Source organism: Brachypodium distachyon, chromosome 2, assembly GCF_000005505.3.
Source record: "Brachypodium distachyon strain Bd21 chromosome 2, Brachypodium_distachyon_v3.0, whole genome shotgun sequence".
Lineage (NCBI taxonomy): Eukaryota > Viridiplantae > Streptophyta > Magnoliopsida > Poales > Poaceae > Brachypodium > Brachypodium distachyon.
Genome location: NC_016132.3, coordinates 58,828,196 through 58,849,135, shown reverse-complemented (window position 1 = coordinate 58,849,135; position 20,940 = coordinate 58,828,196). Strand labels below are relative to the sequence as shown.

The window sequence follows — 20,940 nt, the reverse complement described above, 5'->3', positions numbered from 1 at the left end:
AAAACCATGCACATGCATATATTATTATCGATGGATATATATGGATTTGCATAGAAGTTTGAGTCCATAGGAGATGCATGATGATGAAGAATTATAGTACAGTATTGGTGTGCCCAAAAGCACAGGGGGAGCAAAACTGGCACAAAAAGCTAAAGGGGTCTGTGCTTTGGTAGAGCTAGGGTTTGTGTGTGTTGATGGTGGTCATGCATGGAATGGTCCAAGATCCTGCATTCTGAATTTCCTTGAGAAGAGTGCATGTGGCAGGCATGTTGGCCGGCCGGACGTCGGGGGAATCTGATTCTCTCTTTGCCTTTAACTTGCTTTCATTTTCATGCTTTACTTGAAGAATGCTTTCTCCAATGCCTAGGTGGCAGCTCCCTGCCTGCCCCAGTCTCTCCTTCCAGCCTTCTTCCCCAGCCCTCCCTCTCACACACTCCTGACCATTGGGGCAATAAAGCTAACCACCATGCACATGCACCATTTTACTCATCTACATCTTATCTCTCTAGATCTCTCTATCTCACACACACACATCTCTATGGTTTGGTCTTTAACTAATTAACTATTAATTTGATTGGGTTGGATTGGAGGAATATTTTCAGATTGCTGTTTCTTTTTTTCTGACCAAACATGGCAAAACACATGCAGGATCTTTGCTTTTGTTCATGTTTTGATCTTCGTCTTCCCCGATGCATGGATGCTTGTTTACACGATCGATGTAACCTGCAACAAATATATGCCCCTAGTACTCTCCTATATCCAGCTAGAGCTATAGCTTCTCACTTCTTTAACGAATCTCGTCGTCTAGAGATTGTGTAGGATTGTCGATCGATCGTTCCCTTTGGACAGCATTGATCCATGCATATGTTGGCAATCAGTACCTGTACTTTAGAATAACTCGATGTCATATTGTGTATATATATGAGAGATTTTACGGTGCCTAATACTCCATTAGTCTGAACGGAGTATTAGGGAAGAAGGACAATTTTGACTTTTCCATTAATAAAAAAAAACGGAGAGTATGCTCCTGTCGGCGGCCCGCCGCAGGTCTCTTCTCAGGCATCGACCGAGACCAAGCATCCGCCGGCCACTTCAAATCTTTGATCCAGCCATCCAGTGGCCTCCACACGACGCTAACGACGGCAATCCACCGGAGCAGCACCAGCCTAGCGGCATGGCAGCATCCATGGGACAAGATTGAAACCAAAATGCGGACTGTGTATCCATCCCCTGGCCCCGAGCCACTGCCGACCACGAGGAGCCACGACGGCGTTTAGCATATACGCAGGTGCGCGCTCGTCGGACGCTGCAAACAAGTAAGACATCAACTGGCAACCGCCGCCTCAGAGGGCCAAGGCGGAGGCCCTGGTCGCGGCTGACGCGCTCCTCGTTGGCTCATCGGCTTTCGCGGCACGGGTGCGCGGCATCCGATGTGGTCTTCACCATGGCGCCATCGTCCTGGATGAGATCGAGGGAGAAGGAGAGGAGGAAGGAGGAGACGGTCGGAATACCCTGCTGCCGTTGCGGGCTGACTGCCGGCGGCAGGTGAGGGTGGTTGGCCGCTGGCGGCTGAATCGCAAATCTTATCGGGTTAAATTACATCTTTACCCTTGTCTGTTTGATACTCCACTGCCATACTCCGTGGATCCTAGTTGGAGTATCAAAGAGTAGTTGCTAATCTGGGCCTTTAGATCAAAAAATTGGACGGTTTAAATTAATTTAGGGGCACCGTAGAATAGCTCAGACGAGAGTACATATATAGTTTTGTTTTATATGTTGGCTGTCTGTGCCATCAGGTACCGGAAAACCCATTGAAAAAACCTTATATCATACCGTCTCAAATTTCCAATTTCAGTTTACACCTAATTCCTTTTGAAAATTAAAAATCCCTCTTAGAGATAACACCCTTCTTACAAATTTGTCATCAATAAATTATCTAACATTGTCACATATTTTTTTTACACTCTCTCCGTCCCACGTCAGTTATTTTGGGACGGAGTGTACCAAAGATAGTCTCCATGCATGGTAGAAAATGATGAGGTAGCAAGCGGTGTTTTCCTTTCAGCACGAATGGCATCATTTGATTGTCAAATTGTCTTACAACGACGTTTTCTCGTACCTAACCACTGCTGGCATTGCAAAAACATCAAGTTCTGACAACAGAATTCGTCCCCATCGACCTATTCGGCATGAACACGAAGGAGAAGTTGAGAAACAATTCCATCAAGCATAAACTTCGACGGATATCAAGGATTTCATAATCAATTTATAGATTATTTATAGATATCATTTGATTATATTCGGTCAGCTGCCGTGCACTCTGCAAGACTGCAACATTCCATGAACCAATCAATCAGAAAATTGTAGCCAGGAAGAAATCTAGAAGCATTACATGAGAAGCAGAGTTGTGCACGCATGCACACGCACACAAAACCGATGAACCGCACGAGAACTTGCTGACGAACTCGATTCCGTTGGGGATTCCTCTAGCTCGGCGAGCGAGTGAGTGCAGTGTGTGAATCAGGTGGTTGCTGCTGCATTGATTTGGCTGGTAGAATTGGTTGCTAGTACTGAATTAATGGTGCTGGTAGCAGGCAGCTGAGCTGAACTGAGGCTGAGCTCTGCTCTACAATTACAGCTGAGGCGTGACAAGAATCCACCCCCAACCGCCCCTGTCGGTTTCTTGCACTGTCCACGCGGAGGCGGAGAGCTATAACTCAACACGCTCCTCCGCCCATCGTCTCCTCCACACCCGGCGGCGGCCATGGCGGCGGCACTCAAGCGCGCCTACCTCTCCGTCTACAACTGGGCCGTCTTCTTCGGATGGTTCGTCCCTTTCCTTCCTTCCCACGATAGGAATTCTTGTGTCCTCGCCAGTGGATTGGGATTGATTATTGATTGATGGATTTGCAGGGCTCAGGTGCTGTACTACGCCGTGACGGCGCTGCTCGGGGCGGGGCACGAGGGCGTGTACGCCGCCGTCGAGAGGCCGCTCCAGCTCGCGCAGACCGCCGCCGTCCTCGAGGTATTACCTTGCCGGCCGGATAGATGGATCTTGCAGCTGCCGTGTCTCGAGTCTTGATCTGTCCGACTTCTGAGAGCTGTTTCTTTTCTTCTCTCCGTCAGATTCTTCACGGGCTGGTGGGATTGGTGAGGTCGCCGGTGTCGGCGACGCTGCCGCAGATCGGATCCCGGCTCTTCGTCACCTGGGGCATCCTCTGGAGCTTCCCTGAGGTGCCCATGGCTCACACTGCTCTCCCAGTCATCTTCTACCTTTGCCATTAGTACCATGCCGCCGTGTGTGTTCTTGCTGCTCATCTTGCTTCATGCTGTTTGTGATTGGGCTTGCAGGTCAGGACACACATTCTGGTGAGCTCATTGGTCATCAGCTGGTCTATCACTGAGGTATACATCATTGACTGACTGGCATATATGTATGTACTGCAGAAATAAGCACTAGAAATACATGTTAGACTCTATGTCAGAGGCAGGACCTGTTGTTGTCAGACTAACTGAAAATCTCTTCCTAAAGTGATGCAAGGATGCTTTTGGCATGAAGATATTGCTGTTCCAAGTTGAACTTTAAGATACTAATGACAGAAAATTAACACATGATTGTCCTAGCTTAATTGACTATACTGTTACATGAGTGAAATCAGCTTTAAGTCAAAGGCACTAAAATGTGTGCGTAACTGCAGTTTATAGATTCAATCATGCCTTCTATTTTCAGTACAATTAGTTGCAAATGAGGTGGATCAGGCTTCAGTGCAATGATGCTCTTGTAGAAACACAACATTAGCAACCACTAGGGAATAATTGCTTTAAAGCGGCGGATTACAAATAAAGTGTGTTGCGTATTGTATACATAGGTTGTCAAGCCATGTCATATTCATACGGCCCATGCTTTCTTAGAGCCCGCTGATATAGATGATTTTACCACTTCACACTCCATGGATAGAAACAAATTCTGCAGCATCCAGACACCTAACTACTCGAGTGTCGGGTGTCGCATTGCAGATTATCAGGTATTCCTTCTTCGGCACAAAAGAGCTTTTTGGATCCGCTCCGTCATGGCTTCTATGGCTTAGGTGAGACTAAGCTACACTGCTACCAATATTAACTTTGCTTAAGATCACGTATTTATTTAATTTAAAGCAGCATCAATCATAAAAGAGAAGATCTTTACATTGCAACCATTAGACCTGAATCATTATCTCAAAAGATCAAACCTGAATTTATACAGGTATAGTTCCTTCCTAGTCATGTACCCAACTGGTATCAGCAGCGAGGTTGGCCTGATATACATTGCATTGCAGTTCATTAAGGTATTCTCTTAATTTCTGAGGAGATCTATCAAGGTAACTGATCAGTACATCAACATAATTTATGTTGCTAATATGCTTTTTGCACTCAAATTGATAATTGCAGGCATCAGAGAAGTACTGTCTTAGAATGCCCAATAAATGGAACTTTTCATTTGATTACCTCTATGCATCAATCCTTGCACTTGTAATTTATGTTCCAGGTACCTCCCTTGTCCCCGGCATCAATTTCCGTTCATTCAACTTCACTGTGTGCTCGTCTTAATATTGACAATTTAAATTAATTTTTCACCGCAGGGAGCCCGCATATGTATACTTACATGCTTGGGCAGCGGAAGAAAGCACTTTCAAAGTTGAAGACCATGTAAATATCATTGACATCTCTTCCAAGATTCGGGTGCTCGCCGCTGCATCAGCAAATCAGACGTTCTTGGTGGGCACTAGCTGCAGTAGAGGATCATCTAACCCATCCCATGGGCGTGATTGTCGCTGAATTTGCATTTGTCCAACTTGTAAAAGACCTTGTTCAATGCATGCTTTGTTGAATCACCTACTAGATGTCGGGGAACTTTTCACACAGAGACAGCCCACGAATGTGAAACTGACAAAAGTATTGTGCATGCCCATGAATCTGTGAAGAATTGGGAGCCAGGTTCCAGCAATAAACCTGGCTGCACCTTGAGGGGCACGATCGAGTTTCCTTTCCACTGGAAAACTAAATTGTTCAACAGCTGCAAATGCAATCAAGCAATCCAGACAAGCTGCACTCCCACCAATTGCCTAGTGAATTGCGGCATGAACAATTCCAGTCTTTCACATTGCAAAAACAAGCAACATGGGCAGCCTCTGCTCCAGTTATGCACATCCCGGACAATCATGCATATACCTGATGCAGTTACCCTTTCCAACAATGCTCCGTGTCGCCATAGCCAAAGTTACAGATGGAAAGAACATGAACATCAGCTATAAGCATCTATTGTGATTTATCAGGCGCACAACAAACCAAACAGGTTACCTCCCACCCCCCAAAAGAACAGGACACATCAATCACACAGCAACGCACAATGGTGATATGATAACAAAGGATCTGGTTTTTCACCAGTCACCACATCGCAAATGTTGCCCCAAGCATAACCATGTGAAAAGAAAACAAGATATGCAATAATCTGACTTGAAATATAGATTGGAGCTGACATTTGTTGGTTTAGGTATTCAAAAGCCTCTTATTACAACATTACAGTAGAAACTTGGGTAGACTAAGTCATTCCTTTGGTGAATTCATTCAAATAACGTAAGAAAATTGCCGACCACGCTTATAATGACTGGGAACTGCAGCAGCCATTCCTTCACCTGGAGGAAACAAAATCATCAACCTGTCAGTAACCTGATCCTTGTGGTAGGCAACTATGCAGCATACATGGTTCAATTGCAGCATGTCAACATATGAACATTGAACAATGTGAGGGCATAAACTCACGGTTAGCTCAGCAACCAACCAAAGCAGATACTGTATTCATGGCAATATGACAAAAGACTGACAATGAACACAAACTAGATCCTTCAAGCACTTTGACCATGTTATTGTTGGGAGTAAAGCGTAAATAAACGGCAGCTGTTTGTAGTTCCAAAATGGTTTACTAGTGTTTTTCTGAAACAGCTTATCCCAGGAAAGAAAACAGGAACACCATATTGAATCATCTGAAAATCATTTTCATGGTCCAGACAAAAAAAGACAAGTCATTTTGCAATGGCATCAACATCTTGAAGCTTGCTGCTACGTATCCAAACAACAAACCACAGTAACCTAAGAACCACAGTAACCTAAGAATACATGTAGAAGGATAACACAAAATGACTGCGTCAGGGGATGCAATTCCTACGACCTACTGTCTATGCAGAAAACAAACATCCATCCACAGGATCAAACGATCAATGCAATTCTCGGTCTCAGTTGGTCTTGCCTCGTTTCAACGCATCGACGCAACGTTGGCGCCCGGATACGGCAGGAAGACAACGAACGAGCGAACGAACAGCGCTGGATGGGTCACCAAGACCTAATTGCACGGCGGATCGGCAGGATACGACGGGAAGCAGGGAGAAGAAAGCAGGGGGAAGGGTGACCTGAGAGCGTCAGGCTCGGCGCTTGTGCTCCTGGACGAACTTGGAGTTCTTGAGGTCCTCCTCGGTGAAGCCGGCGGTCATCTTGGTGATGAGGAAGCCGGTGACGGCGAAGCCCGCGAGGAAGGGCCAGTTGCGCTTCCACTCCCTACGGAAGAAGACCGGCCACGGGTCGAACGTCGCCATCGCCGATCCGATCTCCGGTTCTCCGCCTCCTCCGATCGATTGAGATTTGAGCTCGTGGCTGGCTGCGCTGCGGGTGGAGAAGGAGAAGAGGGTTGGTTGCGCTTGCGGTTGCGGCGAGGGCAAGGGGAAGAAGACGAGAAGACATAGGTGGGCTGACCTATCCTGTTTTACTGGGCCGGGCCGTTGGGCTTACTGGCTCGATTCTTTTTAGGCCGAAGCGTTTTTGGGCCGATATATTACTGAACGGACCGACTCTTTCTCTCTGTGCCCTGGATCGTCTTCTCGCTCTCAGGCGGACTGCTTCGAGGAGCTCGCCGGCCGGCCGGCCGGCCGGCGACCAGAGGCCCAGGATAGGCGGCGGAGTTCTCCCGTGCTGTCGGCGTCCTCGTGGATTCGCGCCGGGGAAGGCGGCCAGGCTATTCCGGTACGTGCTACTGTATTTCCTTTAGTCTCACACGGCTCGCGGAGATGGAAGAGCACCGGCATATAGAGGCGAGCCTTGGATCACTTGCAAGTCGAGTAGAACAGGTAGGATTAGGAGTAGAGTTAGGGTCTTAGGATTAGGGTTGGGGGTCTAGGGTTAGGACGCGCAGGAGAGAGGGGGGAGGTATGCCCGTCGGGATAGCCAGGGGCGGGGTGGGGGTGGGAGGTATGCCCGGCGGCGGGATAATATATATACATCTAATAAAAATTTGCTGTTTTTTTTTTCTAATTGCAAGCTGTTGAATGTTGATGTTCAAAAACGATTGAAGGAGATGTCTTATAGGAGATTTCTTGATGCAAATGGGCAATCTGACATTAGTTTCAGGGATGCTTAAAGATAAGGATAAGATGTTTCACTAGCCTCTAAATTTTTCTGACTTTCACTTGCCCTTGCATATTTCTATTCCACACTAAATATCTTAACTGGTATCTAGTATTACCATAGCCTGCTACTTGTGCAATAAACTATGTGCAGTTCACATCTGTAGTTTGGCAGTACTCAGTACTCACAGGACTGCAGCTTTTGATCAGTGCAAATAGATTGCATACCAGCTCTAACTTCTTTAATTGGAATTTGTTGAATTGACATCCACACATGTTGTCTGTGAATCTGCCAATAGCCATACACAGTAGACACATATGGAAAAGGATGATGTATGTGCCAATAGGCTTGCTCTTGATATGTTGTTTGTGTGTAGGTTGTTCACTTGAATTCTAACATCTCTTAACGTTTATGTCCGTCATATATGTTGGTACAGACTACAAAAGGTTGCTTGTGCGTTTTCTTAGCTCAGAAATTTATGTTTTCCATGCCTGCAGAGTGACAGAAGAGAACACCGACTGAGATTTGTGGAGTCCAGTCCACTGAAATCTTACACTACAACAGAGGTATAGGTCTTTGTGTTGATACCATTTTCACTGTTCATGTCTTATTTATATTTACTGATTGTGGTCTCAGGATTTGGTGATGATGCCTAAACGAAGAGTTGGAAGGGATAACGGTATTATGTCTCATATCGAGTGGCTGAATACTGTTCAAGCAGAATCTGATGGTATCTCAGGGTCTTTTATACCTATTACATCACTATTGAATGGAGTTCCTGGTAGTGGATCTCTGAGTGATTAATCTCGTCGCCGGTGCGCATGCGGATGTAGGGCTCCGGCGCGTCCATCGACTGGTCGTTTTGCCAGTGCGCCGAGAGCACGACGTTCGGACATTCCACGACACTTTGGAGCCGAGCAGACGCAACGCGAGCTGCGAAGGTATGGAGCCGTGGCTAAGCCGATCGTTATGAACACAGGTGTGGCAACGGAACGACCGGCCCGCGAATCTGAAGCTTTAACCTAGCATATATGATGAAGGCCACATATAGAAAATGGAATATGCCATATGGATATGGCCGAACCCAGGAGTGGAATGGAGGTGCCAACCATTCAATTTATGCTTGCTCCAGAACCATGTCGAATAACCTGGCTGTGATGCAAGACAAATAGGCTACAACCAGGCCCCGGGTTCTTACTAGTACAAAGCGAATGACGTAAACCCAGCTTTGCGGCTATAAATAGAGCCCCTCCGTTCCTCTCGTCCTCCACCCTAGAGCAAAGAGCTGAAGACCGAAGAACAACCCCTGTGCAAATTGAGGTGCATACACCTGGCTCTCTCCCTTTTTTTTAGACACAAAACAGTAGGGAAGGTTCCTACCGTGTCATTTTCATTTATAGAAGATGGGTATGTACAATGGATATTTACAAAATTGATCGAGGAAAATCATAAAGTGTCTAGCCATGCCGGCATTCCTTCTTTCAGACTTGGTTTGGCACGGTGTCTGACATGAGTAAAATAATTTAAAAAAAGTTGGAAAGCTGAATCTAATCTCCTATTCTCATTCTGGAAAATAATATGGTTTCGATGATTCCAAATATTCCAGCATCCCAGGATAAGAGCTTCTTTGAAGCAAGCGATGGTCTGATTCTGATTTGCAGTGTTAACAAGCATATCATGGGTTCTCTCCCTTTTCTCTTTGATCTGCGAGTTCCTCTATTTTCTCTGTCTACGAACCACTCAAGGTTAACTTGTTGCTCAGTTAAGAGTTTGGTTCCTTAAGTCCACATTTCTTGGTTTGACTTTCTTCCTCGCAGATTTGACTTTTCTTCCTCTTCATCATATCGTAATCTTATTTGATTCTCGCAACAAGTTTGACCACATATATTTTACCATTTTGAAACTTAGTTAGTCTGTCACCAGGAAGCTTACTTAAAAGCAAGGTCAACATTTAATTTAACGGTGACACAATGTTTTTTGCAGCCGTACATATCTAGCAACACAAGAGGTGCGAAATGCCAGGGATGAGGCAGGTATGGGTCGGAAAAGTTCCATACCGACTAGGAGGCATGTTCAAGGAAGCTGTAAAAGCAGGTGTTATAACTATTGCAGCTGAGCATGTTGAACATGTTCTTGTGAATGTTTACACTGATTATTTAGAGCATCCCTTGAAGGAATTCTTCGACAATCTTCCAAACATGGTAGAACAAGGTTATCACAGCGCAATGAGCTTAGCTCAAGAAGCTTATAATGAACTTCAAAACTTTGCAAACACTGTTGAGCATGCGTGGCATGATGTTGGAAACACTGTTGAGCATGCGTGGCAGGATGTTGGAAACACTGCTGAGCATGTGTGGTATGATGTTGGACACACCGCTGAGCATGCGTGGCATGATGCTGGACAGTTTTTCTCCAGGGTATTTTAGGTTTATATATCCCTGAAAGGAAGGCTTAAAAGTCAAAAGGAGGGGATAAATAATAATAGTGTAAGAATTAATTACTCCCTCAATCCCATGAATCAACCCCTTATAGTGACCTACCGTGAGGGAAAATGACACTATAAAGGCTAATTCATGGGAACAGTGGAGTAGTTTAAAGAACCAAGGGAGTAGCTAGCTAGGAAGCAGTGTATGAAATAAGTAGGTTTTAGTCACTTTTTCCTGTTGAGGCCAAAAAGTGACCTGGAATAAGGCAAACTTAGCTTGCAACTTCAAATAGCACAAGGTTGAGTATATGTCATGAAACCAAATAGGAGATGAATTAGGAAGACTCTGGAAGGTCTAGTCCTAGTCCTACGTGTGGGCTACTTGACTAGTAATATACGAATCTTACCATGAATAGGCACCCCTATATAAATGGAGTGCCCCGTGTTGTAAACACAAGTTGATTATAGTATTGAATAAAGAGAAGTGCTCCACATTCATTTATGTTTCTTTTTTTACTTTATCTTGTGTGACTGTTCTTCCTCATTGGCGAGGCGATGCTACTCGGAATCTCTAGTTTTACAGCACGATTATACAGCCCTACATCGAGATCGAGGGTCGTTTTGTTTTGTCAAACACCATGCAGGTCTATATCTTACCACAATGCATAAAATTAATCATGAACTCGAACAAGTAATAAGTTGTCCATGAATTCCAATCTCGACGACAACCTCAAGCTCATGTCCCCGACTCCCATCTTATTAAAGAGCACCCTCGGACATAGACAAGAGAGCATGAGACCCTTGAATCAGAATGCTTGACCTATAGATGGTAGGCTGCCCAGCATTTTAATCAGTATTTATGTCGCTTATGGGGAGTACCCTCACCACTGTTGTCACACAGCTTTCGTTTCAAAATTTTGCTGCGACTCTTCATGCAACTTATTAACCTTCTGACATACTTCCGCTTCTTCTGCTTCATATGCTTTCTTAGCTTCCCTAACCAAGGACCCCAACATTCTCTTCTTCTCAATCCTGAGACCATGGTTAGACGCAACTGATCTGTAGGCAGTCAGCCAATGGACCTTAACTGCGACACCTTCATATTTCCATGCATCACCTTTCAACTTTGATACCACATCTTCTGCAAGAACCTGAAAGGAGCATGATTTAACACATTATATGATATATATACAAGCTTCCATGAAATGCACACCGAGCAGCAGAGACCGCATACAAAAATAGCAAGTATTATTTACCACATGAAAATCTGTGAGTTCTTCTGTAGGGCGACATATATCACCTTGACAGCTATTGCAAGCTTCAGTATCTCCCAATCCTCACAAGCAATGCCAGAAATATCTCTAATGTAGAGACCAGCATCGCGTAAGATTGCTAAATTCCTCTTGTCGTCATCATCACAATTAAACAAGGCGAATGCCGTAAAATAAATCTTCTCATTGACCTGGATACAGAAGGCAATGCTTCATAGCTAAAGAAAATTTAAAAGCAAGTCTTTCTATGAAAGCTTGAATCCCAAACATTGGTCCGTGAGATAAAGGTTTCCAAGTCCAGAGCACACAAGCTACGTATAAACTGTTGGAATTTTGGGTTAGGCCCAAGGCGCAATCTGAAATTAATTCCTGAAAAATCTCAAAAGCCCATTCATGTAGTGGGATGAGGAAGTAGGAATAATCCCACATTGCTAGTTTAGGGGGAGTTGGACCAATATATAAGGTATGTTGGTTCTCACCTCTTGAGCAAGTGAGCAAGGAAAATCCCTACGCGCGCTCCTCCTCCTCCTCCGCTCGCCTCGTCACGACGCGCGCGTTTCGTGGATCGAGCCCGAGCCCGAGCTGGGTCGTGCTTATCTCAAATCCCGATAATTGTTGGTTTCCTAAATACACTGCCCGCTGCTCAGGAGGTAGTCAAGGCTGCTGCTGCTGCCGGCGTGAACATCGACGCCACCGGACTCGTCACCGACCTCAACAAACAAACACAAGAAAAGAGCACAGCACCGTACGTAATCTGCTCTTTCTTGTTGATTTTGATTAGTAGTTCTATTATTCATGCCGTGAAATTAGATGAGTTTTATTGCTGTGTGTTGCTATTTAATTTGTCTAGTTTGCATGATATAATGTGCTACATGTTTTACACACTGTCCTTCTGGATTAAATATTCATCGAAATTACCTAATTTGTCAACAATCCAAAAACCTTATGCGTGTAGGCAATTTTCGATGTCTCAATTTGCTGTCGCATTGAAACCACCTGTGTTTACTGGACTGCACTTTAAGAGGTGGCAGTATAAATGTCATATGTGGCTCGTGGCTATGGGCGCATGGTGGGCGGTACAACACAGGAAGACTCAAACAATTGCTTCTCAGCAGTTGTATGTTGAGGCTTGTGTTGTAGTCGTCGGTGCGATCTGTAGTGTGCTGGGAGATAAGCTCGTTGATGCTTATCTGCACTATCAGGATGCCAAAGAGTTGTGGGATGCGCTCGATGCCAAGTTTGGCGCATCTGACGCTGGCAGTGAGCTGTACGTCATGGAGCAGTTCTTTGACTATAAGATGGTTGCAAACCGATCTGTAGTGGAACAAGCTCATGAGTTATTGACTATGGCTAAGGAACTTGAGCAATTCAAGTGTCCACTACCCGACAAGTTTGTCGCCGGGGGCATCATCGCCAAGCTTCCTCCCTCGTGGAGGAACTTTGCTACTTCACTAAAACACAAGAGACAAGAAATCTCTGTGGAGAACCTGATTGGGACTCTTGATGTTGAGGAGAAGGCGAGAGCAAAAGATGCTGGCCCCAAAGGCAACACACAAGAGGGTACGTCCACTGCCAACATGGTTCAGAGGAACAACCACAACAACAGTAACAACAAGGGAAAGGGAAAGGCATTCAATAATGCTGGTCCAAAGAACACTACCACTTTCAAGAAGAAGAAGAAAGGAGGCAACAAGGACAAGGATCCTTGCTTTGTGTGTGGAGGACTTGGCCATTGGGCGAGTAACTGCAAGGAGCGCAAAAGAGGACAGATTCGGCAAAAGTTTGCTAATTTGACCATTGGCAACAATGAAGATGCAGGCAGGTATGGTAATTTATTTACTATATTTTCTGTATGTCAGTCCATCGATTGGTGGGTCGATACAGGCGCAACTATTCATGTTTGTGCTGATATTTCCTTGTTTTCTTCATATCAGGCCATCAGCTCCTCAGTGATGATGGGGAACGGCGCCCATGCTTCTGTTCATGGTGTTGGCACGGTGGATCTGAAGTTTACTTCGGGAAAGATCGTGCAGCTGAGGAACGTGCAGCATATGCCCTCCATTCAGAAGAATCTTGTTAGTGGATCCCTCCTTTGCAAGGACGGATTTAAGTTAGTGTTTGAGTCCAATAAAGTTATCGTGTCTAAGTATGGACAATTTATTGGTAAAGGTTATGAGTGCGGAGGTTTGTTCCGTTTATCCCTTTCGGATTTTTGTAATAAGGTCGTGAACAGCGTCAATTCTATTAATAATGAGTCTAATGTTTGGCATTCACGACTTTGTCACATTAATTTTGGTTGCATGACGCGATTAGCAAATCTGAGTTTAATTCCTAAAATCACTGTGGCTAAAAGTTCGAAGTGCCAAGATTGTGTGCAAGCGAAGCAGCCTCGCAAGCCTCACAAGGCTGCTGAGGAAAGGAACCTAGCACCGTTAGAGCTTATACATTCTGATCTTTGTGAGATGAACGGTATATTAACCAAAGGTGGAAAGCGTTACTTTATGTCTTTCATTGATGATGCGACTAGATTCTGTTATGTGTATTTATTAAAATCAAACGATGAAGCATTGCATTATTTTAAGATCTATAAAGCTGAAGTAGAGAATCAAGTTGAGAAAAAAATTAAACGTTTGCGGTCTGACCGCGGTGGAGAATACTTCTCCAGTGAGTTTAATTCATTTTGTGAGGAACATGGCATAGTCCATGAGAGGACGCCTCCCTATTCGCCCCAGTCAAACGGGGTTGCTGAGAGGAAAAACCGCACGCTGACTGACTTGGTCAACGCCATGTTAGACACTGCTGGTTTATCCAAGGCATGGTGGGGGGAGGCGCTATTGACTTCGTGTCATGTCCTAAATCGTGTTCCTACAAAAGATAAAGAAGTCACCCCATACGAGCTATGGAAAAAGAAGAGACTCACACTTTCTTACTTACGGACTTGGGGCTGTTTGGCGAAAGTCAATGTGCTAATCACCAAGAAACGTAAGCTTGGACCAAAAACGGTTGATTGTGTCTTTCTTGGCTACGCATTTCGAAGTGTCGGCTATAGATTCTTGGTTGTAAATTCTGGAGTACCTGACATGAGCGTCTGTACAATTATGGAGTCCAGGGATGCTACATTTTTTGAGGACATATTTCCCATGAGAGATATGCATAGCACATCTAGAGAGGATCATGATGTACCTGCTGAACCCGTCAGTTCAGAGGAACATCAGGATCATGGTGTAGCTCCTGAACCCGCCATCCCAGTGGAAAATCTTGAACAAACACGCGATGAGATTCCTGAGGAGTATGACAATGAAGCCCCTCTTAGGGGTAAGCGACAAAGGATTATTAAATCCTTTGGTGATGATTTCATTGTGTACCTTGTAGATGACACCCCTAAAACCATTGATGAGGCCTTTGCATCTCCGGATGCAGACTATTGGAAGGAAGCCATTCGTAGTGAAATGGATTCTATCATGGCTAATGGTACGTGGGAGGTCGTTGACCGTCCGTACGGGTGCAAACCTGTAGGATGCAAGTGGATATTCAAGAAAAAGCTTAGGCCTGATGGTACTATTGAGAAGTACAAGGCGCGACTTGTGGCCAAGGGTTTTACCCAGAAAGAAGGTGAAGATTTCTTTGATACTTACTCACCTGTAGCTCGATTGACCACAATCAGAGTATTACTATCACTGGCTGCCTCATATGGTCTGATCGTCCATCAAATGGACGTTAAGACAGCTTTCCTTAACGGAGAGTTGGACGAGGAAATTTACATGAACCAGCCAGATGGATTTGTAATAAAGGGTCATGAAGGCAAATTGTGTAAGTTATTAAAGTCTCTATATGGCCTGAAACAAGCTCCTAAGCAATGGCATGAGAAGTTTGACAAAACTTTAACATCTGACGGCTTTGTTGTAAACGAAGCTGACAAATGTGTATACTACCGCCATGGTGGGGGTGGGGGAGTTTTACTTTGCTTGTATGTCGATGACGTACTAATATTTGAGACTAACCTCAAAGTGATTGAAGAGGTTAAGACTTTCTTGTCGAAGTGCTTTGACATGAAAGACCTTGGTGTATCTGATGTTATTCTGAACATCAAGCTCGTGAGAGGCGACAATGGTGAGATCACTTTGGTGCAATCTCACTATGTAGAGAAGATCTTGAGTCGTTTCGGATATGCTGATTGTAAACCTTCTCCAACTCCTTATGATCCAAGCGTTCTGCTTCGAAAAAATCACAGAATTGGAAGAGACCAACTGAGATATTCTCAGGTTATTGGTTCACTCATGTATTTGGCTACCGCAACTAGACCTGACATCTCTTTTGCTGTGAGCAAACTGAGTCGGTTCAATAAGAATCCGGAAGATGATCATGGGAATGCACTCGATGTTGGAAATATGCCCTAGAGGCAATAATAAATTTGTTATTATCATATTTCATTGTTCTTGATAAATGTTTATTGTCCATGCTATAATTGTATTGATTGGAAACTCAAATACATGTGTGTGGATAAATAAACAAATACCGTGTCCCTAATACGCCTCTACTAGATTAGCTCGTTGATTAAAGATGGTTAAGGTTTCCTAACCATAGACATGTGTTGTCATTTAATAACGAGGTCATATCATTAGGAGAATGATGTGATGGACAGACCCAAAGCTAAACATAGCTTTTGATCGTGTCACTTAAGTTTAAATTGCTTATGTTTTATTATGTCAAGTATCATTTCCTTAGACCATGAGATCATGCCACTCCCTAGTACCGGAAGAATACTTTGTGGGCATCAACTGTCATCTCGTAACTGGGTGATCATAAAGGTGTTTTTCAGATATCTCAGAAGGTGCTTGTTGGGTTGTATGGATCAAGACTGGGATTTGTCACTCCTTGTGACGGAGAGATATCTTTGGGCCCTCTCGGTAATATAACATCCTAATGAGCTTGCAAGCATGCGACTAATATGTTTAGTCGCGGGGGTATTATATTACGGAATGAGTAAAGAGAACTTGCCGGTAACGAGATTAAACTAGGTATGGCGATACCGACGATCAAATCTCGGGCAAGTAATATATCGCGAGACAAAGAGAATTGGATACTGGATTAATTGAATCCTCGACATAGTGGTTCAACCGATGAGATCTTCGTGGAATATGTGGGAACCATTATGGACATCCAGGTCCCACTATTGGTTATTGATATTTGATCATGTCCACATGTTCTCGAACCCGTAGGGTCACACACTTAACGTTTCATGTTGCTTGGGTTAGATGAGATAAATGATGATGATATCGAATTATGATTCGGAGTCTTGGATGGGATCCAAGACGTAACGAGGAGCTCCAGAATGTTCCGGAGATAAAGATTTATATATGGAAAGTTGTTTTCAGGTTCCGGAAAGTTCGGAATATTTTCCGGTTTTTGACCGGGAAGCTTCTAGAAGGTTCCGGAGGGATCCGGGGGTTTCCACCTTGAGGCCCACCTATCCCTGGGCTACATGGGCTTGTGAGGGAGTACCCTGGCCTTAATGGGCCAGGGGGCTGCCCCCCACAAGGCCCATGCGGCCAGCCCACCCTAGGGCTAAAGGGTAACTTGGGGGGGGAGGAAACCCTATTAGGGTTTCCCTCCCCTAGCCGCCAGCCCCCTTTTGGAAAGGGGGGCAGATCTGGCCGGCCACCCCCTCCCCTACCCCTATATAAATAGAGGGGGGGTGGCAAGGGGGAGCATACACCAAGCGTTCAGTTGGATCTCTCTCCCCTGAGCCCTCCTCTCCTCCTCTTCTCACGTGCACGGCCCGTGGGGATATTCACCATAGTCACCACGCCGTCGTGCTGCCGGGATCTCATCTACCTCTCCCTCTCGCTTGCTCGATCAAGGAAAGGAAGAGACGACGTGAAGCTGAACGTGTGGATACCAAGGAGGTGCTGTCCGTTCGGCACTGAGATTAATCTCATTGAAAGTTCCACTACACCAACAACGATCTCGTGATCGTAACGCTTAGCGGTCTACGAGGGTATGGTGTTCATGATCCCTCTCGTTGCATACATCTAGTATATATATTCTTGGGTTTTCTTCCGCACTTCTCGTAGGAAATTTTTTGTTTCCTATGCAACGAACCCAACACTCGAGAGGGTCATGCGCTATGTAAAGGGCACAATGGGCTATGGTATATACTATACTGGGTACCCCAAGGTACTTGAGGGTTATAGTGATTCAAACTGGATATCTGATGTTGACGAGCTAAAGGCCACGAGTGGATATGTGTTCACACTCGGAGGGGGCGCTGTTTCATGGAAGTCTTGCAAGCAAACGATCTTAACCAGATCAACAATGGAAGCAGAACTTTCAGCATTAGATACATCCACAGTTGAAGCCGACTGGCTTCGTGAGCTCTTGATGGACTTGCCGATTGTTGAAAAACCAATACCGGCGATTCTTATGAACTGTGACAATCAAACTGTGATAGTCAAAGTGAACAGTTCTAAAGATAATATGAAGTCATCAAGACACGTCAGGAGACGTCTGAAATCTGTCAGAGCAATGAGAAACTCCGGAATAATAGCATTGGGATATATCCCAACGGCTAAAAATCTGGCAGATCCCTTTACAAAGGGTCTATCAAGAAATGTGATAGAATCTGCATCAAGGGAGATGGGATTGCGACCCACGTGAGTTACCATGGCGGTAAACCAACCTATGTGATCGGAGATCCCGTGAATTAGGACCTGGGAAACAAGTCATTGGATAACTGAGGAGAGTGTACATTCTTTATCCCACTTCGTTGACGATGCATTACTCTCGTGTACTGTATGGTAGGTTGTTTAACTTAATGTGTTCTAACGCGTTGCATTAATTTGCAAGGGAGATACTATCCTACAGAGTAGTCTCTAAATAACACACCTATATGAGCCTGACTGTTGGTCGCAGTCTATGAGATTTGGGTGGTCTCTAGTAAGCTCATGAAAAGGCCTGGAGAATGACTTGTATGCTCCACACTGCGGGGTAGCATTCGGCAGCCCAGTACCAGACAACAATTTAGTGAAGCTCTAACATAGAAAACTGAAAATTCAAGGTTTGTCCATTGTTCAGTTGTGCGTGAGTGAAGCAATTTGTTTAGGTAGATGTTCAACCTTAACCGGTCTCCACTGAAACGCTGGTATATCAAAAACAGAGTTTTGGATCAACGGCAATTTTATGTGCTTATGAGATATTGTGGGGGATTATTGGAATTTTGGGTTAGGCCCAAGGACCAATCTGAAATTAATTTCTGAAAAATCTCAAAAGCCCATTCATGTAGTGGGATGAGGAAGTGGGAATAGTCCCACATTGCTAGTTTAGGGGGAGTTGGACCAATATATAAGGTATGTTGGTTCTCACCTCTTGAGCAAGTGAGCAAGGGAAATCCCTACGCGCGCTCCTCCTCCTCCGCTCGCCTCGCCTCGTCACGACGCGCGCGCGCCGCGTTTCGTGGATCGAGCCCGAGCCCGAGCCGTCCCGGGTCGTGCTTATCTTTTTGGCAGTCGGAATCCGTTGCGGACGCGTAACAAATCCCGATAATTGCGGAGTCGGTTTTGGTTTCCTAAACCGAACCGAAGTCCGCCTGCATGCCTATATAATAAGACTACCCCGGCCTCCGGAAAAACGACGCAAAAAAACCCCTAGCCGTCACGCCCACGATCCAATCTCGTTGTTCGCCGCCAACTGCTACTCCATCCCGTCGACTGCGTGCACAGATCGCCGGGAGAGCAGGCCTCCGGAACCCCGACCTTCGAGATCCTGCCCGGGAGACGGTCGATAAGGTTTTTGGGGAGCGTTCTCACGGGACTGCTCGCTTCTTCACGTTTCTGTTTCATCGGCATCTTCATCACCAATGGCCGACGACCTCGGAGATCCCGCGGCTCAGGCTGCCGCTCTAGCTCAGCAGCAGCAGGCTGCACAACTCCAAGCACAGCAGCAGGCTGCCCAACTTCAAGCCCAGGCAACTGCTGCACAGGCGCAAGCGCAGGCACTGGCCGTTGCTCAGGAGGTAGTCAAGGCTGCTGCTGCTGCCGGCATGAACATCGACGCCACCGGACTCGTCACCGACCTCAACAAACAAACACAAGAAAAGAGCACAGCACCGTACGTAATCTGCTCTTTCTTGTTGATTTTGATTAGTAGTTCTATTATTCATGCCGTGAAATTAGATGAGTTTTATTGCTGTGTGTTGCTATTTAATTTGTCTAGTTTGCATGATATAATGTGCTACATGTTTTACACACTGTCCTTCTGGATTAAATATTCATCGAAATTACCTAATTTGTCAACATAAACTAATACTAAATAGCAGGGAACTATAAATCAGAAAGCATGTCAAGTCCAACTAGTGAACTCACCATCTCTAGTTTGACATCAAATCCACGATTACTCAGGAACTTCATTAGTCCTTGACTCGTTGGTAAGCGGTCCTCTTTAGTCGTTGATCAGAGCAACAAGCTGGTTGTCAAGACCAGTATCAGCATTGATGGCGCTGGATTTGTCCTCAAAAGATAGAAATCCCTTCGGATGAACCGCCTGATAAAGAAATAGCAGCAAGCATGTTCATGGGCACAAAGAAACATTTAAGGAATTAATTATCATGCACGTCTCTGGATTGCATTGATTGATTATTTAGAATCCTTGAACCTTTCAGCGAAACTAGCATCATGCTGCATGCTTAGAATTGGGGAGAAAATGTGTTTTGAGGCTATTAGTAAACAAAGAGCACGAGTTCATATTCTCCCTTAATGCAAAGATGGAATTTAACAACAAGCATATAAGATAACAATAGCAATCAGAAGGGAAAGCAAGGAAAGTCGTTGGAACTAACCATCCTTGCCAGGTGGGGGTCTCCAAAACCTAACCAGAGATTCTGTAGGAGACAAATGATGGAATAGAAAATTAGGTCATTGGCGTAGACCACATGAACAAGCAAGGACATGGTTGACAAAGGTTAGAAAGAAGAACATTACATCCAAAGCCATATATAGGAAGCCCCATAAAACGTGTAAAGTGCGAAGCCAGAGGGCGTCTCAAACAGCAGCAACATTAACCCATGACACGGCAAACTGTCAACTGCAAACAAGAAGTCACGCGAAACTTAAGCAAGCAAGCATGCAGGATTGGAAAAAAAAGACGCACAGACAAATCGGTACGCAGAAACGATCTTAGTGATTGGTAAGAGGAATGTCAAGGGGACGGAGGGATTCAACAGAGGAATCAGGAGGAGAATGGAGAGGGAGGGAGAGCGCTACAGAAATCTGAACGGGCGCGTAGAGATAAACAAAAAACTTTTCCTACGCGAACTCCCAAGATCTAGCCGAGGTAGAAGGCCACGAGGATTACCACTAGACGCGCAGTTGCAGATTATTGATGCGGCGCCTTGATGCAGTGCAGTCCCTCGATCCGATCCAGCCGATCCAATCCCGCGATCGTCGAAGTGCTGAACGTACAACACCTCTGCCGGTATCCACACGTGCGAGGAGGAGCTCCGGCGGCGAACTGCTAGGTCCGGTGCGACGGTTGAACTGAATCGGGCTAGGGTTCTCAACGCATGAGAGTGGAAAAACCGTGCCCCTTAGGCATCCCACGCCCCTGCTTATATATCGAGTGGAAGTGGGCTCCAAGCCTTGTGGCCCATCCACCCTGCGAGTCCAACTCGCATTGTCAGCCCAATTCCAGTTCGGGTCCAACCCGACCAAATACTTGCTCCCGCTCTTAAGTGTGTGACCCCGCAGGCTCATGGCGACTTGGACACGATTGGAGTCTGACTCACAATCGATCAATCGGTAGCGGCTCCTAGCAGAACGT

At 45.4% G+C, this 20,940-nt stretch overlaps 2 protein-coding genes across 2 annotated transcripts; one reads left to right on the top strand and one right to left on the bottom strand.

Annotated features, from left to right (window-relative positions):
- The first annotated feature begins 2,462 nt into the window (after nucleotides 1-2,462).
- Nucleotides 2,463-4,942, top strand: LOC100842646 (very-long-chain (3R)-3-hydroxyacyl-CoA dehydratase PASTICCINO 2A). The gene is made up of 8 exons (XM_003567491.4): nucleotides 2,463-2,826; nucleotides 2,914-3,025; nucleotides 3,127-3,234; nucleotides 3,352-3,405; nucleotides 4,018-4,088; nucleotides 4,244-4,325; nucleotides 4,429-4,525; nucleotides 4,620-4,942. Exons 1-8 carry the CDS (start codon nucleotides 2,765-2,767, stop codon nucleotides 4,688-4,690), a joined length of 657 nt encoding a protein of 218 aa, XP_003567539.2. The 5' UTR covers nucleotides 2,463-2,764; the 3' UTR covers nucleotides 4,691-4,942.
- Nucleotides 4,943-5,453: 511 nt separating this feature from the next.
- On the bottom strand, nucleotides 5,454-6,759 carry LOC100839898. The gene is made up of 2 exons (XM_003565128.4): nucleotides 6,444-6,759; nucleotides 5,454-5,672 (listed from the first exon to the last, which is right to left on the bottom strand). The coding sequence occupies exon 1, from the start codon at nucleotides 6,624-6,626 to the stop codon at nucleotides 6,453-6,455; it is 174 nt and encodes a 57-aa protein (XP_003565176.1). The 5' UTR covers nucleotides 6,627-6,759; the 3' UTR covers nucleotides 5,454-5,672; nucleotides 6,444-6,452.
- Nucleotides 6,760-20,940: the final 14,181 nt, after the last annotated feature.

Excerpts from the sequence above, each read along its gene's own strand:
- LOC100842646 (XM_003567491.4), top strand. The coding sequence starts at position 2,765 with ATGGCGGCGGCACTCAAGCGCGCCTACCTCTCCGTCTACAACTGGGCC. Across the intron at positions 3,406-4,017 it reads TCAGCTGGTCTATCACTGAG|ATTATCAGGTATTCCTTCTT; the intron begins GTATACATCATT and ends GTCGCATTGCAG. Across the intron at positions 4,526-4,619 it reads ACTTGTAATTTATGTTCCAG|GGAGCCCGCATATGTATACT; the intron begins GTACCTCCCTTG and ends TTTTCACCGCAG.
- LOC100839898 (XM_003565128.4), bottom strand. The coding sequence starts at position 6,626 with ATGGCGACGTTCGACCCGTGGCCGGTCTTCTTCCGTAGGGAGTGGAAG.